Consider the following 18,113-nt stretch of genomic DNA (forward strand, 5'->3'; position numbering starts at 1 on the left):
AAAGTGAGAGTTCCAGAAAAATATCTATTTCTGCTTTATTGACTATGCCAAAGACTTTGTGTGGATCACAACAAAGTGTGGAAAATTCTCCAAGAAATGGGAATACCAGACACCTGATGTGCCTCTTGAGAAATCTGTATGCACGTCAAGAAACAACACTTAGAAGTGGACATGGAACAACAGACTGATTCCAAATAGGAAAAGTAGTACATCAAGGTTGTATATTGTCACCCTGCTTATTTAGCTTATTTGCAGAGTACATCATGAGAAATGTAGGGCTGGATGAAGAACAAGCTGGAATCAAGATTTCCAGGAGAAATATCAGTAACCTCAGATATGCAGATGACACCACCTTTATGGCAGAGAGTGAAGAAGAACTAAAGAGCCTCTTGATGTAAGTGAAAGAGGAGAGTGAAAAAGTTGGCTTAAAGCTCAACATTCACAAAACTAAGATCATGGCATCTGGTCTCATGTCAGGAAGCATTTAACAAGAGGCTTCCTGTGTGCTGTTTTGGATCTGTCAGGAACCCTCTGGCCCTTATTGATTCCTGAATATTCAGGAATTAAGAGGAGAGGCATGCCTTTCCCGGGGCTGAGGAATCCAGGCATTTCTCATTACAGTGATAAGTACCCTCTTCCTTTTTATGAGCCATACGGTAAAAGGTGATTGTTTGCAACTCTCTCTTCGATAGGGATCATATTATGTTTTGGAGCTCTGGAATTTTAATCTTTATCTTTGCTGAGAATAACTACAGTATATATGCCCACACCATGCTGATTAAAACACCTTTGCTCCATCAGAGCTTTGGTCCCCGTGTCGTGTCTTTCTTTCTTTCTTCTCTCTCTCTCTATTTCTGGCTAATTCCTTGGAGCGCGGAGGCCCGCTGAGCTCACTTTCTTGCCCAGGCTTCTAAGACCCTCTAGAGAAGGCACACTGTGCCTTCACTCACTCGAGAGGGCACCTGGTGCCTACGTGCAGCAGCTCGAGCCCTAAGAACAGGACTGTATTGGCTTTCCGCATAAACCAGGGGGTATCAGGCTCTTTCTCTCTCTTACTCTCTGGACCACCAGGTTCCGGTCCATTAAAGGACCAATAGTCTCATCACTTCATATCAAATTGATGGGGAAACAGTGGCAGACTTTATTTTCTTGGGCTCCAAAATCATTGCACATGGTGACCTCAGCCATGAAATTAAAAAATGCTTACTTCTTAGAAAAAAGTTATGACCAAACCAGACAGCATACTAAAAAGCAGAGACATTACTTTGCCAACAAAGGTCCATCTAGCTAAAGCTATGGTTTTTCCAGTAGTCATGTATAGATGTGAGAGTTGGACTATAAAGAAAGCTGAGTGCCAAATAATTGATTCTTTTGAGCTGTGGTGTTGGAGAAGACTCTTGAGAGTCCTTTGGACTGCAAGGAGATGCAATCAGTCCATCCTAAAGGGATCAGTCCTGAATATTCTTTGGAAGAACTGATGCTGAAGCTGAAACTCCAATACTTTGGCCACCTGATGTGAAGAACTAACTCATTTGAAAAGACTCTGATGCTGGGAAAGACTGAAGATAGGAGGAGAAGGGGACAACAGAGGATGAGATGGTTGGATGGCATCACTGACTCAAGGGACATGAGTTTGGGTAAACTCCGGGTGTTGGTAATGGACAGGGAGGCCTGGCGTGCTACAGTCCATCTGGTCACCAAGAGTCGAATACGACTGAGCCACTGAACTGAACTGATATTGTTCTCCATAGTGGCTGTATTAGTTTACATTTCCACCAACAGTACAAGAGGGTTCCCTTTTCTCCACATCATGTCCGGTATTAATCATTGTAGATACTTCATTGTAGTTTTGATTTGCATTTCAAGAAGGAGGGGATATATGTATACATATAACTGACTCACTCCTTGTACAGCAGAAACTAACACAACATTGTAAAGCAATTACACTCCATTTAAAAAAAAAAAAAGAATGTTACATAAGCTGTTCTAATCCTAAATCTATCTCTAAACAAAAGATGCAAAATAAAAACTTTTCTGAAGGATTTCTATAATGTTCTACATCTATGTCTGTCATTTTAAAAATACTTAGATAAAAGAGATCTCCTGGAAAACCAAGAGGAAAAAGGAGACATTAAAAAGTATTTCCCAAGGTATTCAGCTACTAGAGTCATCTGACAGAGAATTTAAGTAGTTGTGATTACAGTGATTATAGAATTAGTTGTCAAGTTATATCTTGGCAGAAAAATGAGAACAAGAAAACAAATAAAAATTCTAGAGCTGATACTTAATAACTGAAATTAAGAACTAGAGAATGAGTGGATCACCACATTAGATCAGCACAAGGTAGAGACAGTAAAATAGAAGATCAGAGGACAAATATTCCTCTATTTAGAATGCAGGTCACATGGTAAGTGTCCTGGTTATTTTGCTGTGTAACAAAGTTTTCCAAAAATGTTAATAGCAGTAGGAAAAAAAAGCAAAAGAAAACTTCATTTTGCTTAATACTTCCTGAGTCAGTAATTTGGGGCAAACAAACTTGGCAGTTCTGTCTTGGGATTTTCATGTGGCTGCATTTAGATGTCATCTGGGGCTGAAGTTGTCTCAGAACTTTACTGAACTGTGGTTACATAAGAAAATTCTTTGTGGTATTTTAGGGGTAAAGGGACATCATGTCTGCAACCTAATTCAAAAAGATTTTACATATTCATGGAGAAATGGGGCAAGAGGCAAACCGAGAGGAAAAGAGAAAGACAGAGACAGACAGAGAAAGGGAGATTAAAGCAAAATACCATCACTGGGAAATCCAGGTGAAGGTCATCTGGAAAGTTTTATTCTTGCAATTATTCTTGCAACTTTTCTGTAAATCTCAAATTAGGTCAAAATTTAAAAAATTTACAAGGTGAAAACAAGTCAGAGAGAATGCATTGCTCAGAAACTTACACAGAAAAAAAAAACAAAAACTAGTAACATCAAAAAATAAAATGCCTAGGAGAAAAACCTAGTAGAAGATGAGCAAATCCTCTGAGAGAAATTCAAGACCAAATTGAATAGAGGAATATATGGTGCCAATGAGTTGGAAGACTCAAAATTACCATAGTCAATCATCCTCAAATTTATATTTAGATTAAATTTAATCTCAGTCAAAATACCTTACGCTTTTTTGGTGAAAAATGATAAGCTGATTCACAAGTTTATACAAAAGGCAAAGACCAAGAACAACCAATACAGTTGGCAAGACAAGCAATGAAGACTAAGTATAAAGTAATTCCTATAAATTAAAAGTTTTCAGACTTCTTATAAAATTACAATAATTGAGAAATGTAAGAAAAACAAAAGAAAAGAAACAAAAACATACAAGGGTATACAAATGATACAATGGAACAGAGTAGAGAGTCTCAAAAAAGACTCAGACATGCATACCCTTCTGTTTATGACAAAATGGCAGTGCAGTCTGGAAAAGTGTCTTTTCAGAAAGATCTGAGTCAATTGGATGTCTGTATGAAACAGGAAAATTAATGACTACTTAAAAATTAACACACTCTTATTTGAAGATTGCCTTTTCTATTTCCATAAACAATGCCATTGAGAGTTTGATAGGGATTGCATCAAGTCTGTACACCCCTTCGAATAGCATAGATATTTAACGATATTAACTATTCCAATCTGTGAACACAGGATGACTTTCCATTTATTTACATCTTACTTAATTTCATTCACAAATGTTTTGTAATGTTGAAAGAAGCTGGAATGCTGCCAAAACAAAAATAAGAAGAAGGATGAGGAGGAGGTAAAGGAGAAGGAAGAAGAGAATGGGAATGAGAGGAAGGAGGCAGTGAAAACACAAGCCATAATTTGGAGAGTTTCTAGTTGCAAAAGCCTCAGTATGGATAAAATACATAAATATTTTGGAAAATACTAGTTGAATAAGTTTTTTGCATATTATATCACCTTCTGTTTCTCACATCTACCACCTAATCCTACCATCATTTCTCATTTCTTCCACTTCAGACAAGCAAACACCATCTTAAAAGATATGGATGAATAGAAAAGAAAATAAAAAATGGAAACACCTGGTGTAGAATGGAGTGTAAGTGAGGCATGTGGCAGGTAAGGTGGGATCACAGGAAGCTTTGAAACTAAAGGAGGAATACTAAAATAAAAACTTGTCAGTTGGTCATCATAGGAACACATTTTGAAGAAAATGAAGGTAACTCAATTTAAAAAAATTTAATTCATCATGTACTATTCCCTGGTTACTGAGTGTGTTCTGATTACTTGTTTCTAAAGTTCTTTCCAGTAAAGGACTATCTAGCAATTCTCAGTATCCAATCAAAAAAAAATACTATACTAGAATTTCCAAAAAATAAAAATGTAACCCATAACACATTGATCGCTGTTTCAGCAATCATTAGAAACAGATTCAGAATTATAAAAATGATTGAATTGGCTGATAAAAATTTTTAAATCACTAATATAAATATGCTTAATGAAGCATAAAAATAAACAGAAATGAAGCTAGAAAAAATAAATGGAACTTGTAAAATTGAAATTTATACTAACTGAAATAATTATTTGGATTAATTTAACAGGAGATCATGAACTCCTTATTTCAAAATTCAGACTTAAATTTAAGAAAGTAGGGAAAACCACTACACCATTCAGGTATGACCTAAATCAAATCCCTTATGATTATACAATAGAAATGACAAATATCTCAAGGGATTGGATCTGATAGAGTGCTTGAAGAAATGTGGATGGATGTTAGTGACATTGTACAAGAGGCAGTAATCCAAACCATCCCCAAGAAAAAGATATGCAAAAAAGCAAAATGGCTGTCTGAGGAGGCCTTACAAATAGCTGAGTAAGAAGAGAAGCTAAAGGCAAAGGTGAAAAGGAAAGATATACCCATCTGAATGCAGAGTTCCAAAGAACATCCAGCAGAGATAAGAAAGCCTTCCTTGGTGATCATTGCAAAGAAAAAGAGGAAAACAGTGGAATGGGAAAGACTAGAGAAATTTTCCTCAAGAAAATTAAAGATACCAAGGGAGCTTTTCATTCAGAGATGGGCACAAGCAAGGACAGAAATAGTATGGACCTAACAGAAGAAGAAATTAAGAAAAGGTGGCAATAATACACAGAAGAACTGTACAGCCAGATTTCAACAGTATGTGAACCAAGAAATTTCAGATGTTCAAGCTGGATTTAGAAAAGGCAGAGGAACCAGAGATCAAATTGCCAACATCCGCTGGATCATAGAAAAAGCAAAACAGTTTCAAAAAAAAAAAATCTTCTTCTGCTTTATTGACTATACCAAAGTCTTTGGCTGGGTGGATCATAACAAACTGTGGAAAATTCTTAAAGACATGGGAATACCAGACCACCTTATCTGCCTCCTGAGAAATCTGTATGCAGGTAAAGAAGCAACAGTTAGAACTGGATATGGAACAACAGACTGGTTCCAAATCAGGAAAGGAGTATGTCAAGGCTGTATATTGTCAGCCTGCTTATTGCACTTCTATGCAGAGTACATCATGGGAAATGCCAGGCTGGATGAAGCTTGAGGTGGAATCGAGATTGCCAGGAGAAATATCAATAACCACAGATATGCAGATGATACCTGCCTTTTGGCAGAAAATGAAGAACTAAAGAGCCTCTTGATGAAAGTGAAAGAGGACAGTGAAAATGTTGGCTTAAAACTCAACATTCAAAAAACAAAAATCATGGCGTCTGGTCCTAGCACTTCACGGCAAATTAATGGGGAAACAATGGAAAGAGTGACAGACTTTATTTTCTTGGGCTCCAAAATCACTACAGACGGTGACCTCAGCCATGAAATTAAAAGAGGTTGACCCTTGGAAGAAAAGCTATGACCAACCTAGATAGCATTGAAAAGCTAAGACATTACTTTGCTAACAAAGATCCATCCAGTCAAAGCTAAGATTTTTCCAGTAGTTGTGTATGGATGTGAGAGTTGGACTGTAAAGAAAGCTGAGTGCCAAAGAATTGATACTTTTGAACTGTGGTGTTAGAGACAACTCTTGAAAATCCCTTGGATAGCGAGAAGATCGAACCAGTCAGTCCTAAAGGAAATCAGTCCTGAATATTCATTGGAAGGAGTGATGCTGAAGCTGAAACTCCAATACTTTGGCCACCTGATGCAAAGATCTGACTCACTGGAAAAGACTCTGATGCTGGGAAAGATTGAAGCCAGGAGAAGATAAGATAACTAGCTCTGACTTTCTGTTTGAGGCAATGCAAGTCCCATGACCAAGTAAAAACATTTAAGTACTGGAAAAGTGAAAGCGAAGTCCCTCAGTTGTGTCTGACTCTTTGCACTCCATGGACTGTAGCTCACCAGGCTCCTCTGTCCTTGGGCTTTTCCAGGCAAGACTACTGGAGTGGGTTGCCATTCCCTTATCCAGCGGATCTTCCCAACCCAGGAGTTGAACACTGGTCTCCAGCATTGCAAGCAGATTCTTTGCTGTCTGAGCTATTAGGGAAGCCCTGTAAAACCATATGCTGTCTATAAATATGTATGTTTAAATATAAGCACAGAAACAAATTATTAATAAACAGGTAAAAATTATACACCATGTACAAAGTTTTAGTGTTTATATTACGTATCATTCAAAGTAAGACTATAGGGTAAAGAATATATTCAGAGAGAAAGAAAAAATATTTTATGATGATAAAATAGAAAAGAAATTATGTAGTATCAAAATTAGTGGGCTAACATTAAAGTCGTGGCTAGAAAAAAATTTGGAACACTGAAGCTTCCTTGATGCCTACATTAGAATAAAAACCAAAGCTGAATGAAATGATCTAAGATTCCATTTCATGGATCTACAACAATAAGAGCAAATTGTAAGTGAAAAAGAGGAACGAAAACTGAGAACAGAAATCAATTAAATAGAAAGCAAACATACAATGAAAAAATCAACAGAGTCAATTGGTGAATTTAATGATATGATATATGAGCACATTTTACTCAATTTCAAAATTTTAGGTAAAATTGGCCAAGTCCTTGAAAAGCACAACTCACCAGAACCTGACACCAAAAAAAGGAAAATCTGATTGGTCCCATATTTGTTAAAGAAATAGATTCAATATTATAAAAACTTCCCACAAAGAAAATGGCAACCTTCAATGGCCGGCACTTCCAGAGGGCTCAGAAATGACTCCCATATCAAGATAAAGGAAGAGAGGGCAGGAAGGAAGGGTACACATAGGTTGTGGTGAGTGTAGTAGTTGAGCTGAATCATGGACCCACCCTCTCCTCCTGTAATCCCTGCATCTTCACCTGCTCATCATTTTGCACTTCTGTACTGCAGTCCTTCTCAGCTTGTGAAGCCATCCCAAACCTTTGTCTTGAAGCCCTTGAAGTCCACTTTTTAATTCAAACAAACTCCTGTACATTCTTCTCAGGTGATTGTTTCTACTCTGGATTTCTCCTTCTTCACTTCCAACAATCCACTGAAGAGTCTGAGATTTCCCTTCCATATCTGATTGAGAGGAATAAACTAAGACTGATAAGTCTGAGATTTCTCTTCCATACAAGACTGAGAGGAATAAACTCCCAGACTTCAATTCCAGTGAGAAAACTGAACAGATGTGCTATTCTATTCTTATCTCTGGTGCATCACCACCACTTTGACTTACCTTCACATTATTCAAACATGTCTGAAAATAGAGAAAAGACAGATGAGTGGGAGGAAACTGGTGACAAAGACATTAGTAGAAGTAAACTGGAATTGTCCATAAATGTATGAGAGCCAAAGTTAGAGCAATAGCAATCAAGGTTTAAATGCCAGGCTACTCACAAATCTTATTTTAAAATGCATCTTACTGGAATTAATATCAAGACATCAATTTTCTTAAAACGACCACTAGAAGCTCCAGCAGCACACAGTCCATTTTTACTTAGATGCTGATTCATCAAAATAAAGCAAAGCCTCCTGCAGTGTCTCCAGAAGTTTATCTTCAGATGAAACCAAGGCTAGGACGTTGTGCCAGTAAGGAATGTCACTTGAAATGTTGGAAAACATTAAGGCTTTCTTAAAGCAGAAATTTATAACTGAAAGTCAAATCTCTTTGAAAATAATTGTTTTTGAGAGTAATACTGTAAAAAAGAAGGTGAACAAAAACTTTTGAGGAGACGAACAGGTTTATGGCATCGGTGTTGTAATGGTTTCACAGATGTATACTGATTTCCAAACTTATCATATTGAAAACATTAAATATGTATAGTTTTTGTATGTCAATAATTCCCAGATAAAGTCATTTCTAAAAAGAAAAATAATTGTTTTCTTAGAGGTCTTAACTAGTATCATCAAAAATCTGCTCAAGGTGAGATTGGAAAAGATGACTTTTCCATTGATCTTCTCCAATATAACACCAACGAGCTAATTGGCTGAGGCTCCAGTATTCTGGCCTGGAGAATTCCATGGACTGTATAATTCATGGGACCGCAAAGAGTCAGACACGACTGAGCAACTTTCACTTCACTTCACTTAGGGACCCAAGCAGATATCCTCAGGGCTCCCAGGTCCCACCATCCCATCAAATGGGGTGACCCTTTTCTGAGTGAGACTCAATCACCTGCCTTAGGGAATTCACTGTGATTTTGGACTCTTCCAGCTACTCTGATGGATTAACATCCTGGCCATCTCATCCGCCACCGTAATAACAACGGAGATGTTCTCAGTTCCTGAGACCACCCATTCACACTCTAGTTTCACTGCTATCTTTACTGCCTCCAATTTGGCACAAGTCAGTTACACTTAGACAGCACTGAACACTTTTTATGAGTCACTTTAGGTTTTTTTAGCATCACTGCCTTAGCACTTGTTTTGTTCCAGCTACTGCGGTATAAATTTCAAAGCTTCATATTTTTCTGCAGCTTCAACATCCCCACAAAAGGATATGAGCTCCCCACCCAGGTGAGCAGGTGCACCAGTGTAACGAGACTATCCCCTGCCAGAAGTCCCCCTTCTTGCCACCTCTGGCTGACTGTGACCTAGTGATGTTCAAACACACCAGTGAAATCCCCTCAGGTCTTTTCCTTGTGTAACTGCATCTTGACCCACAGTATTGTCACTAGTCCTGAGTCTTCATGCCCCATTTTGGTTAAGACTGCCAGGTTGAGCTTGTTCTATTGGCATCTCCCCATGTACCCACCTGATGGTCCTCTGTCTTTTCATAGGACAGATAATAATTCCTAGGAGCTATGAATACAGTTAACTTCGCTTGCCTGTATCTCTCCTATACACCACCCTGTAGCTGCACTTCTCAAACCATCCTAAGAAAGAATAAAAGCAGCTACCATGATGAAACTAACTCAGACAAGTCCAACCCAGAAGTTGGTCTGGAGCCTTTACTGTTCAAGTCCAAGCAATTCCTTCTGCTCCCTTGAGCACCAATGCTCTAGGAATCACATGGGACTGGAGTCTTCACTCAAGTAGACTCTAAAGGCTGTGATCCATATTCTCACATAGTTATACTGGGAATCAGACCAAAGCTTTTCCTGCTGGGGACCCACACCCACACCAGGCAGGACACACCTGAGCAGACTGCTCCAGCATCCCAGTCATGAAATAAGCCATAATTACCAAAGTCTTTAATAATTGAATGCTGACATTCAGTGAGAGTTGTCTCTGTTCCCTTGCATGAAACATAGCTAAACCAAATGGGGCCAGCTGATGGTCCAAAATAACCATCTCGAGGAGCCCCAATAGCAGCTCCACACCCCAGCTGTCTGCACACCACAGCTGCCTCCTCCAAGTCCCAACCATCATCATTCACTGTGCCTCATTCTCCTTGAAGCTTTACTTCCACTCTCCCCTCACAGTGGTGGGCTCCATCCTTTCTTCAGTCTCAGTTCCAGAGCTGCAAGAGACACAGACATAGGATACAGGGGAGATTTTAGGAGACTAGACAATGGCATAAATATTTTTAAAATGAGCTGAGAGGAAAAATTCCCTATATGTAGTATTTGTTGACTTCTGTGGTATATATATTCCCACCATGGCCAACTCTAAGCTCCCAAAGTGCCATCACTGAACATGGAGCAGGATGGAGGGACACTAGGTACTTCTCACAAGCCTGTAGAACCAGCTCCAGGGACACCACTGAGGACAGGCCTTCAGAGACTCTGGATGCTGCCCTCCCTGTAGATGTGCCCAAGGCTACTAGGGCCCAGCTTCCCCATCTCAGTTACAGCTGATGGAACACAGGTAGGAATCCTCCCCCTCCTTCCCTGTCCATAGGGAGCATCTTATCCAGCTTAGGAACAGAGGGCTGGAGTAACAGGCTCTAAGTGTCCTGATTGTTCCTGCTGCTTGGTGTTCATGTCCTTGTGTAATCCCCCCACTTGTGTGTATCTAGTAACATGAGTCTAAATGGAATTTGGCAAAAATGATGAGATTTCACTTAAGAGATTAGGACTCAAGACAACTCTGGAGCTTTCCTAAAATCTGCTTCCCGGGTTATTAACCAAAGTTTGGGTAGAATAAAATCCCCTGCTTTTCTCCCTAACAAAATTGTTAATTGAATTTTCATTGACATGCCTAACACCGGTGATTAGGAAAGTATGCTGCATTTCAATTATATAATAAAATGATTGTAGGAGGTTAAATTTTCTATGTTATCCCTGGAATATCCTATCTTTTGTAATTCCATCAATACAATGGACTTCCCAAGCAGTGCAAAGAATCTGTGTGCCAGTGCCAGAGACAAAAGAGATGCAGATTAAATCCCTGGGTCTGGAAGATCCCCTCAGGAGGGCATGGCAACCCACTCTAGTATTCCTGCCTGGAGAACCCCATGGGACAGAGAAGCCTGGTGGCTACAGTCCATAGGGTCACAAAGAGTCAGACACAATTGAGTGCACACACACACATCAAAACAATAAAAAAATTTTTACTGTGTAAAAGCAGCATAATTAACAATATTAATATATACAGATGTGCAAAATATATTGTTAACTTTTAAAAACATGTTACAAAAATATTATATATTGAATTATCTAATCTTGGGGGTCTACATTATTGTGTATAATAACATCAATTATACTTCAAGGAATAATTTTTCAGCAATGCCCATCACAGATTTCCTGGTAAAAACTCCTGTAACATCTGCCCAGCTCAGAAATCATCAAATACTCACAAATGCCTAGACTATTGTATTATAAGGAGCAAGTTCAATGTCATATGAAGTAGAAGAAGAAAATTTTAGTAGGAAAACACCGAAGAGTGTTGTTTCAGGAAAAATTTTAAAAGTACTTCCTTTGGCAAAATGGTCTTGTTTCATAAGTAACGTCTCAGGAAACTTCCAACAGTTTTCCTGGTAAATGCTGGGCCTTGCATTAGAACACATGTTGTCTCTCCCCTCAGGGGATCAAAACCCACCTCTGCCCTCCAGAGCCCTCAGGAGAAGACACTTCACCAGCATCTACCCAGCACTCGAGGAGCAGAGACATGGAGGAGGTTTCCCAAGGAGAGCAGTGGACTGGAGGCTAAGGTCTAGGGGATGACAGTGAGCTCTGAGAGGAGACAGGGCTACACTGAGTCTCAGCAGACCAGCACCCACATCTGAGAGAGCCGCCTCCTCCAGGCTGGAGACCATATTCTCTGCAGCCATAGCCCTCACTGGTTGAGAGGATGGCCTCCCCATCCTCACTCAGGGGAAACCAGCTCCAGGGAGGGACAGAAGAGGACATGAGAGAGAAAGAGCTCCCAGAGAGTCACAGCAGATTCTGGGAGGGAAAATGTTAGGTAGTTAGAATAGGAAACAGGAGTCCAAAATGGTGGTGGCTAAAAGACAAGGAAGGGAAAAGCCCACGGAAATAGAACAAAGGAAGGTCCGAGGATGAAAGTGAGGACTTCAGGTAGAACAAACAGCACTCCTGGCTAGCCCAATTTGCATAGGGCAGGCCCAGGGGAGGGAAAAAAACATATAAAAAGAGGAGCCAAAGGGCTGGAGTTCTCTCTCCCTCTCTCCTGCGCACTGGGGCTCTCTTGCCTTCGTGTCTTTGGGTTGACATGTCCTCATGCCTCAAGGATGGATTTTCCTGTTATTATCTAAATAAAATAGAGCTGTAACACGGAGCTATAACACTGATTTGTCTAAGAACATGGTCCATTCGAGACCTGAAAGCTATAACATGGTCTGTCCAAGACCCGAGAACTGTGACACGCTGAGGTCTTTAATGTCTGTCACTCCAAATCTTTGTTGTGATGAGGCAGAACCAAGGAGTATACACTGGCCCGACAGAAAAGGACCATCCCAGGCCCTCATCACATCAGGAAACAAGTCACAGGAACTGGGGAACTTATACACCTGGGGCTGCGCATCAACTGAACTCTACAGGCAAGAGGTCCTCTCTCCTGGCTACAGGCTTCTCTGCTCCACACTGGACACCTGGTGGGAACAGATGAGGCCAGCAGGCAGAGCCTCTCACAGAGCCCAGTGCTGGGCAGACATGGCAACAAACAGAGGGGAGCTGGGGGATGAGGGAGAGGAGCCAGAGAGAGGCAGGCAGGTGCACGATTATCTCTGATCTGGTTATATGCAGCGGCCATGACACCCAGCCCTGTGGGACCCTGTGTGCTTCACAGACCAATGGACTCAGTCCCTGCTCAGCGGCCCCATTCCTCTCACACAGACCAGCTCCACACACCCTCACACTCCATCACACACCCTCACACACAGACACAAGTTCCTCACACACTCCACACATACATACACTCACACTCTCACACAGCCTCACACACACTCATAAACTCTTCACACACTCCACAGATACACACACACACAAACTCCTCACATACTCCTCACTCATCCCCCACACACAAACACAAACTCCTCATACACCCTCACACATCTTCACACACACAAACACACAAACTCCTCACACAATCCACATACAACCTCACACATCCTCTCACACAGATACACACAAGCTCCTCACACACTCCACATACACACACACCCTCACACACTCCTCACACACCCCTGCAAACACACATACCCTTGCACACAAACACAAACTCCTCACACACTCCACACACACACACCACTCTCTTACACACACTGACACACTCATCACACACCCCTGCAAACACACATATCCTTGCACACAAACACAAACTCCTCACACAGACACACCCACATCCACACCCACACACACACAACCTCACACACTCCTCATCTGCACACATACACACACACAAGCACAGAGCCTACAGGAGCATAGACACCGGAAACATGGGGATCCAGGGGCAGTGCTCACACATCAGGCACATGGAGCATGTGGGAACAGCCCAGAGTCCCAGCTGAGCTCAGTCACTGGACCGTCCATACACTGGGAGCCACTGGGCCACCTAGAAGCTACCTGAGAACAAGAGAGACAGTGGAGGGGACTCAGGCTGACCCAGCTTGGTCCAGACCAAACCTCACTGCTCTGTAAAATCTGCCGCTATGACCAGTGGACCCCCCACAGGAGAGGGACCAGTATTCACAGTCTGTGTGGCTCCTTTTTGGTCAAAAACACTGAGGCTCAGCTCCAGAACTCCAGACACTTTTCCCTTCACCAAGGCGTCCCTTCCCAGCTGTGGACCCAGGACAGAGGGCAGCTCTTACCTTGACCACCCACCACGGTGCCGAGGAGGAGGACACAGAGTCCCTGGAAGGAGAGGTGTTGGCTCAGAGCCATCCTGACCCCACGTCCTCAAGGTCACAGTCCCAGCTGCAGGATCAGCCTGTGAGGAGGCGTCAGGGTGCCAACCGGGGTCTATATAGACCATCCCCTACATCCTCCCTCCTGAGAGCCAATAGCGACACCTTTCACCATTTCAGGCACTATTGGAGGCTGCATCTGCCACTTTCTGTAGCTCAGACACCAATGAGCTTCTGAATCTTCAACATCTCCTTATATGAGCAACACGGTCCTTTGACCTCCTGTTTCCATGGTCCTGAGAGCCAGGCCCCATGGCCGGCACTGGTGTAGAAAACTTGTGTCAAGGGATGTGAGTGACTCTTTCTCCCCTGATCACCCTGGCCAGTATTTACAGACTGTGAGATCTCACATGGTCAGGGTCCGGGATCAGTTGGCCCGTGAAGAATAATTTTGGTGGGATCAGGCATTGATACTCCCCAGGGCTGGGCTCAGGGACAAAGAAGAGAACTACAAGCAGGCTGAAAATACAAGAGTAATTATCAGGTCAGCAGAAATGAGGACAGGAGCACAGGGACTCACAGGTGAGCATGGAGGGGGTGAGGTGGGAACCATCGGGTTGGGGGGATGAGATTGCTGGTCATTCCCCCCTTCTCAGAATGATCTGGAGACAAGGTCCTGGAGCACAAGGGTGTCATAACAACACAGGGCTTTGACAGAACCTTCCCTGGTGGCTCATGGTAAAGAATCTTCCCGGAATGCAGGAGACACAGGTTCAATTCCTAGGTTGGGAAGATCTCCTGGAGGAGGAAATGGCAACCCACTCCAATATTCTTGCCTGGAAAATCTCACAGAGGAGTCTGGCAGGCTACAGTCCAAGGGGTCACAAAAAGTCAGACACGACTGAGTAATTAACACTCTCTGACTGAACCTAACATTTCTCGTCATGGATCTTTCTCAGCCCCTAAGATCCCTCTGTCCTGCAGGCCCATGTCACTTGGGCCTCGCTCCCCTTCTGCAGTGAGAAGGGCCGTGGTCTTCTGTGTTTACAGACCTGACCCCTCTTCTCTTTGCAGCCACCCAGGGGCAGCAGTTCTGCCCTGAGAACCACCTGCTGATGCACTTGCACCATGTTTCTTCCTGCAAAACACAGGCTCAGTGCAGCGATTAGAGCGTGTGCAGAACTCCCCTCAGACTCGGTCCAGAGAGGCCCCACCCTGGATGCTGCATGGTACAAGACACTGCCCTGGATGAGAGGGAACACACACACACACAAACTCCTCACATGCTAACAAAACACACTCCTCACACCCTCACGTACACACAAACCCTCACACACTCCTCACTCATCCCCCCACACACAAACACAAAAACTCCTCATACACTTCTCCCTCACCAGGGAGAGGGGTTCCTGAGAGGGCACTCACAGCCAGAGGGGGCCCCTGCCATCCCCCTTCTAGATCCATCAGGGGTCTCAGAACAGGAATTCCTACCCAAATGGAGCCCAGGCTGCTTCAAGAACTGTCAGCTTCTTCTCTACACGTCCACCAGAGAAGGGACAACAGGTGAGCAGCCTTGGTCCTGAGGGTAACTGAGGCCTGCTGTTTGCTGTGGAGGTGGGGGTGCAGCTCACAGTGTGGTCACTCCAGGCAGCACCAGCAAGACCCAGAAGCTTGTTGGAAATGAAAGTTCTCAGGTCACACCCAGGCCTAGCGAATAGCCTCTGTGTGTCTCATCACAGTCCCTCTAGGTTGTTCTTCTACCATCGAGGTTTGAAGATGCAGGTTCAGAGGGAACACAGACACACAGACTGGGCTCAGTGCCTGCTCACAGGCCAGGCCCCTGGCTGTGGGGGAGAAGAGGGGATGCAGGCGAGGGCAGGCCTCAGGCTGACTCTCCCTCGCAAGGCCCCGATCTAACCCCGGCACCTTCCAGGCTCAGGTTTCTCTGAGGGGACAGTTTGAAGATGCTCTGGTCACAATCAGGTCATTTCCAGCCCATCTGGGAACACTTATGGTTCCCAGAGTGAGTTTTTAAAATGTCATTCTTTTTTAAAATTTCAATTGCTTCATGAAAAGTTGCAGTCAGTAGACATTTCATATGCTCTGAGAATAGGACTTATTAACAGCTAGCTTCCTTAACAGTGATAATTTATCAATCATTATCAGAAAGGACAAGGAAGAAATGAACAATAATATGAAGGAATAAAAATTCCATATCCTTATTCTTATGTAATTAATGTTACCATAAAGTTTTTTTCACATACATTTTGTCCACATTTCAGATTATTCACTTGTAACTGATACTCAGAAAAGGAATTATTATATTTTAAGAATAGAAATTCATTATTTTTCAAATGACAAATATATTGCATTTTTTACCATATTGCCATAGAGCACCCAGAAGTCTATCTGTTCTCTGAATCTTTTGACCTTCTTAAAAAAGGAAAAGGAAAAAATAAGCCTCTTTCTTTCACTCCCCTCCAGGTCCAGGTTACTGTTTCTCCCAGGAGCGGTGGGGGTGGGAGTTTTCCAGGTAGGGGCGACGTCTGTACAGATGGCTTCCCCCAATCTGTACCCCCACCCCTTTCCCCAGGCTCTCTACCTGTCTGTGGGTCAGGTAGACACTGAATCTTTACAGAGTCCTTGGTGGTTCTAGCCTTCTGAGTTTCAGATACTTAAATGATCAATTTTTACAATGAATGTCCAAGGCCAGATTGTAATCCACGCACTGTATCCTTGAACTTGTCCCCTACATGAACATTTCAGCTTCTACATGGATGCTGCTGGTCTGATAGCATTGGCCTCCGCTTTGCAAGTGTGCAGTTTACAGGATCACCACAGGGCGACAGAGTTGGGAATAACAAATTCCTGGAAGCTGGAATCAAGTAAAATTGAAGTGCTTGGTATTTTATTTAAAGGTCACAATTAACATTATTTTCATATTAAAACACCTTAGAAGAGTGCATTGATGAAGACATCAGTTTCATTGTTTGAACTATAAATAAATTAATTAACATAGAAATATAGATACTAAAGAAACAGATTCGATAAATGGGCTGACAGATTGATGATATTGATGGCAATAGGTAAATAGAGAGATTGATGCATATATGCATATACACAATATCTATATATAAGGGCTTCTAGACATGCTAAATCCCTTTCCGTTTATCCCATTTCATTTTATGAATTATCCCTTTCTGCTAGTCTCAAAATTAGGCTTCAGGAGAGAAAAAGATTTATCTATAAAGGAAATAAAGAGAAAGTAGGAGTCATCATTCAACTCTAGCCCTCCAAAACAGAAGTTTGGGGTCCTGAGAAGAAAATAGATAGTTTAGAAAGTCTAAGAGTTTCTAAACTTCAATTTTCCCCCTTAGTATATTGAAAGTTTGGTTTGGTAACATTCAGTACACATTTAAAAACTGTAACTGAAAAAGATGCAAAATATAATTTAAGGGAACAGCTCCTGACAGAAGGGGAAATAGAAAGCCTTCTAGAGGGTGGCCCCAGGAGAGGGAGCAAAGAAGAGGCAAGGGAAGCAGAGAAGAGAAAGGGTTCATACTGCCTGCAACCATCAGTGACCCCATCTCCTCTGTTCTGCATTTAAGAGGAAAGGTGGCAGCAAGAACGGAAGCCCAGTGGGCTGAGGGGACAGATCCAAGCAGAAGTGGCTGATGTCCAGTGTGGCCATTGCTGTCCTGTTCTGTTTCCATTGATCAGAGAAGCTCCCAGATGGTCCCCAGAGAGTAGCGCTGGGATGAGTAGAGAGACTGAGAACGGCCTAGGGGAAGCACAATAGAGCTCCCACCTCAAAACTCAGGGTCACCAGCATGCTGCCCCCATTCTTCCTCAAGGCCCCTCAGGCTCAAGGTTCCCATGGTACAGTCCACACAAGCCCACCCTGAGGCCCCCTCACCCTGACTCTCATCATTGCATCTCAGATGTGGAAAGGATGCATCTGGGACACACACACCCCAGAGTCCCCAAAAGCACTCAGAGACAGCTTCACCCCCTCCCTCTCCCACATCTGAAGGTCTCAGTGGAGCCAACACAAGGGCAGCTGTGGGCCAGTCCACAGCCCTATAACATCCACACTGGAAGGACCCCTCATCCCTGTCAACAGACCTAGTTTCTCTGTCCTGCCATGCCCATTTTTCTCCCTGAGCCTCGAGAGAAAAGACAATCAAACACAAGCTTTTCTCCCTCTACTTAAATGTGCTAATATTAACCCACTAATCATAGAAGAATTGCTTACGTGTCATCTATTCCTCCCACTCCCAAGACCCATGATAGAGCCCCATCTCCTTCTATATAGGGATTCTTAACACATTAATGATAATAACTGGTTGTAAATATTAGAACCAAAATGTAAACTCAGGTGGTGGAGTAGGACCAGGAAATGCTCAGTCACTTAGAATTGATGCTCTACTCCCTCTGGG

At 42.5% G+C, this 18,113-nt stretch overlaps 1 protein-coding gene across 1 annotated transcript in view; it reads right to left on the reverse strand.

The window, feature by feature from the left end:
- The window catches only part of LOC110137274 (antigen WC1.1-like), a 72,451-nt gene that overhangs the window by 10,248 nt on the left and 44,090 nt on the right, over window positions 1–18,113 (reverse strand). Inside the window, 2 exon segments of the mRNA XM_070454160.1 lie at window positions 13,639–13,681; window positions 14,085–14,193. Of these exon segments, the coding sequence (XP_070310261.1) occupies window positions 13,639–13,681; window positions 14,085–14,193 (152 nt within the window).

The sequence above is a fragment of the Odocoileus virginianus genome, chromosome 23, assembly GCF_023699985.2.
Source record: "Odocoileus virginianus isolate 20LAN1187 ecotype Illinois chromosome 23, Ovbor_1.2, whole genome shotgun sequence".
Lineage (NCBI taxonomy): Eukaryota > Metazoa > Chordata > Mammalia > Artiodactyla > Cervidae > Odocoileus > Odocoileus virginianus.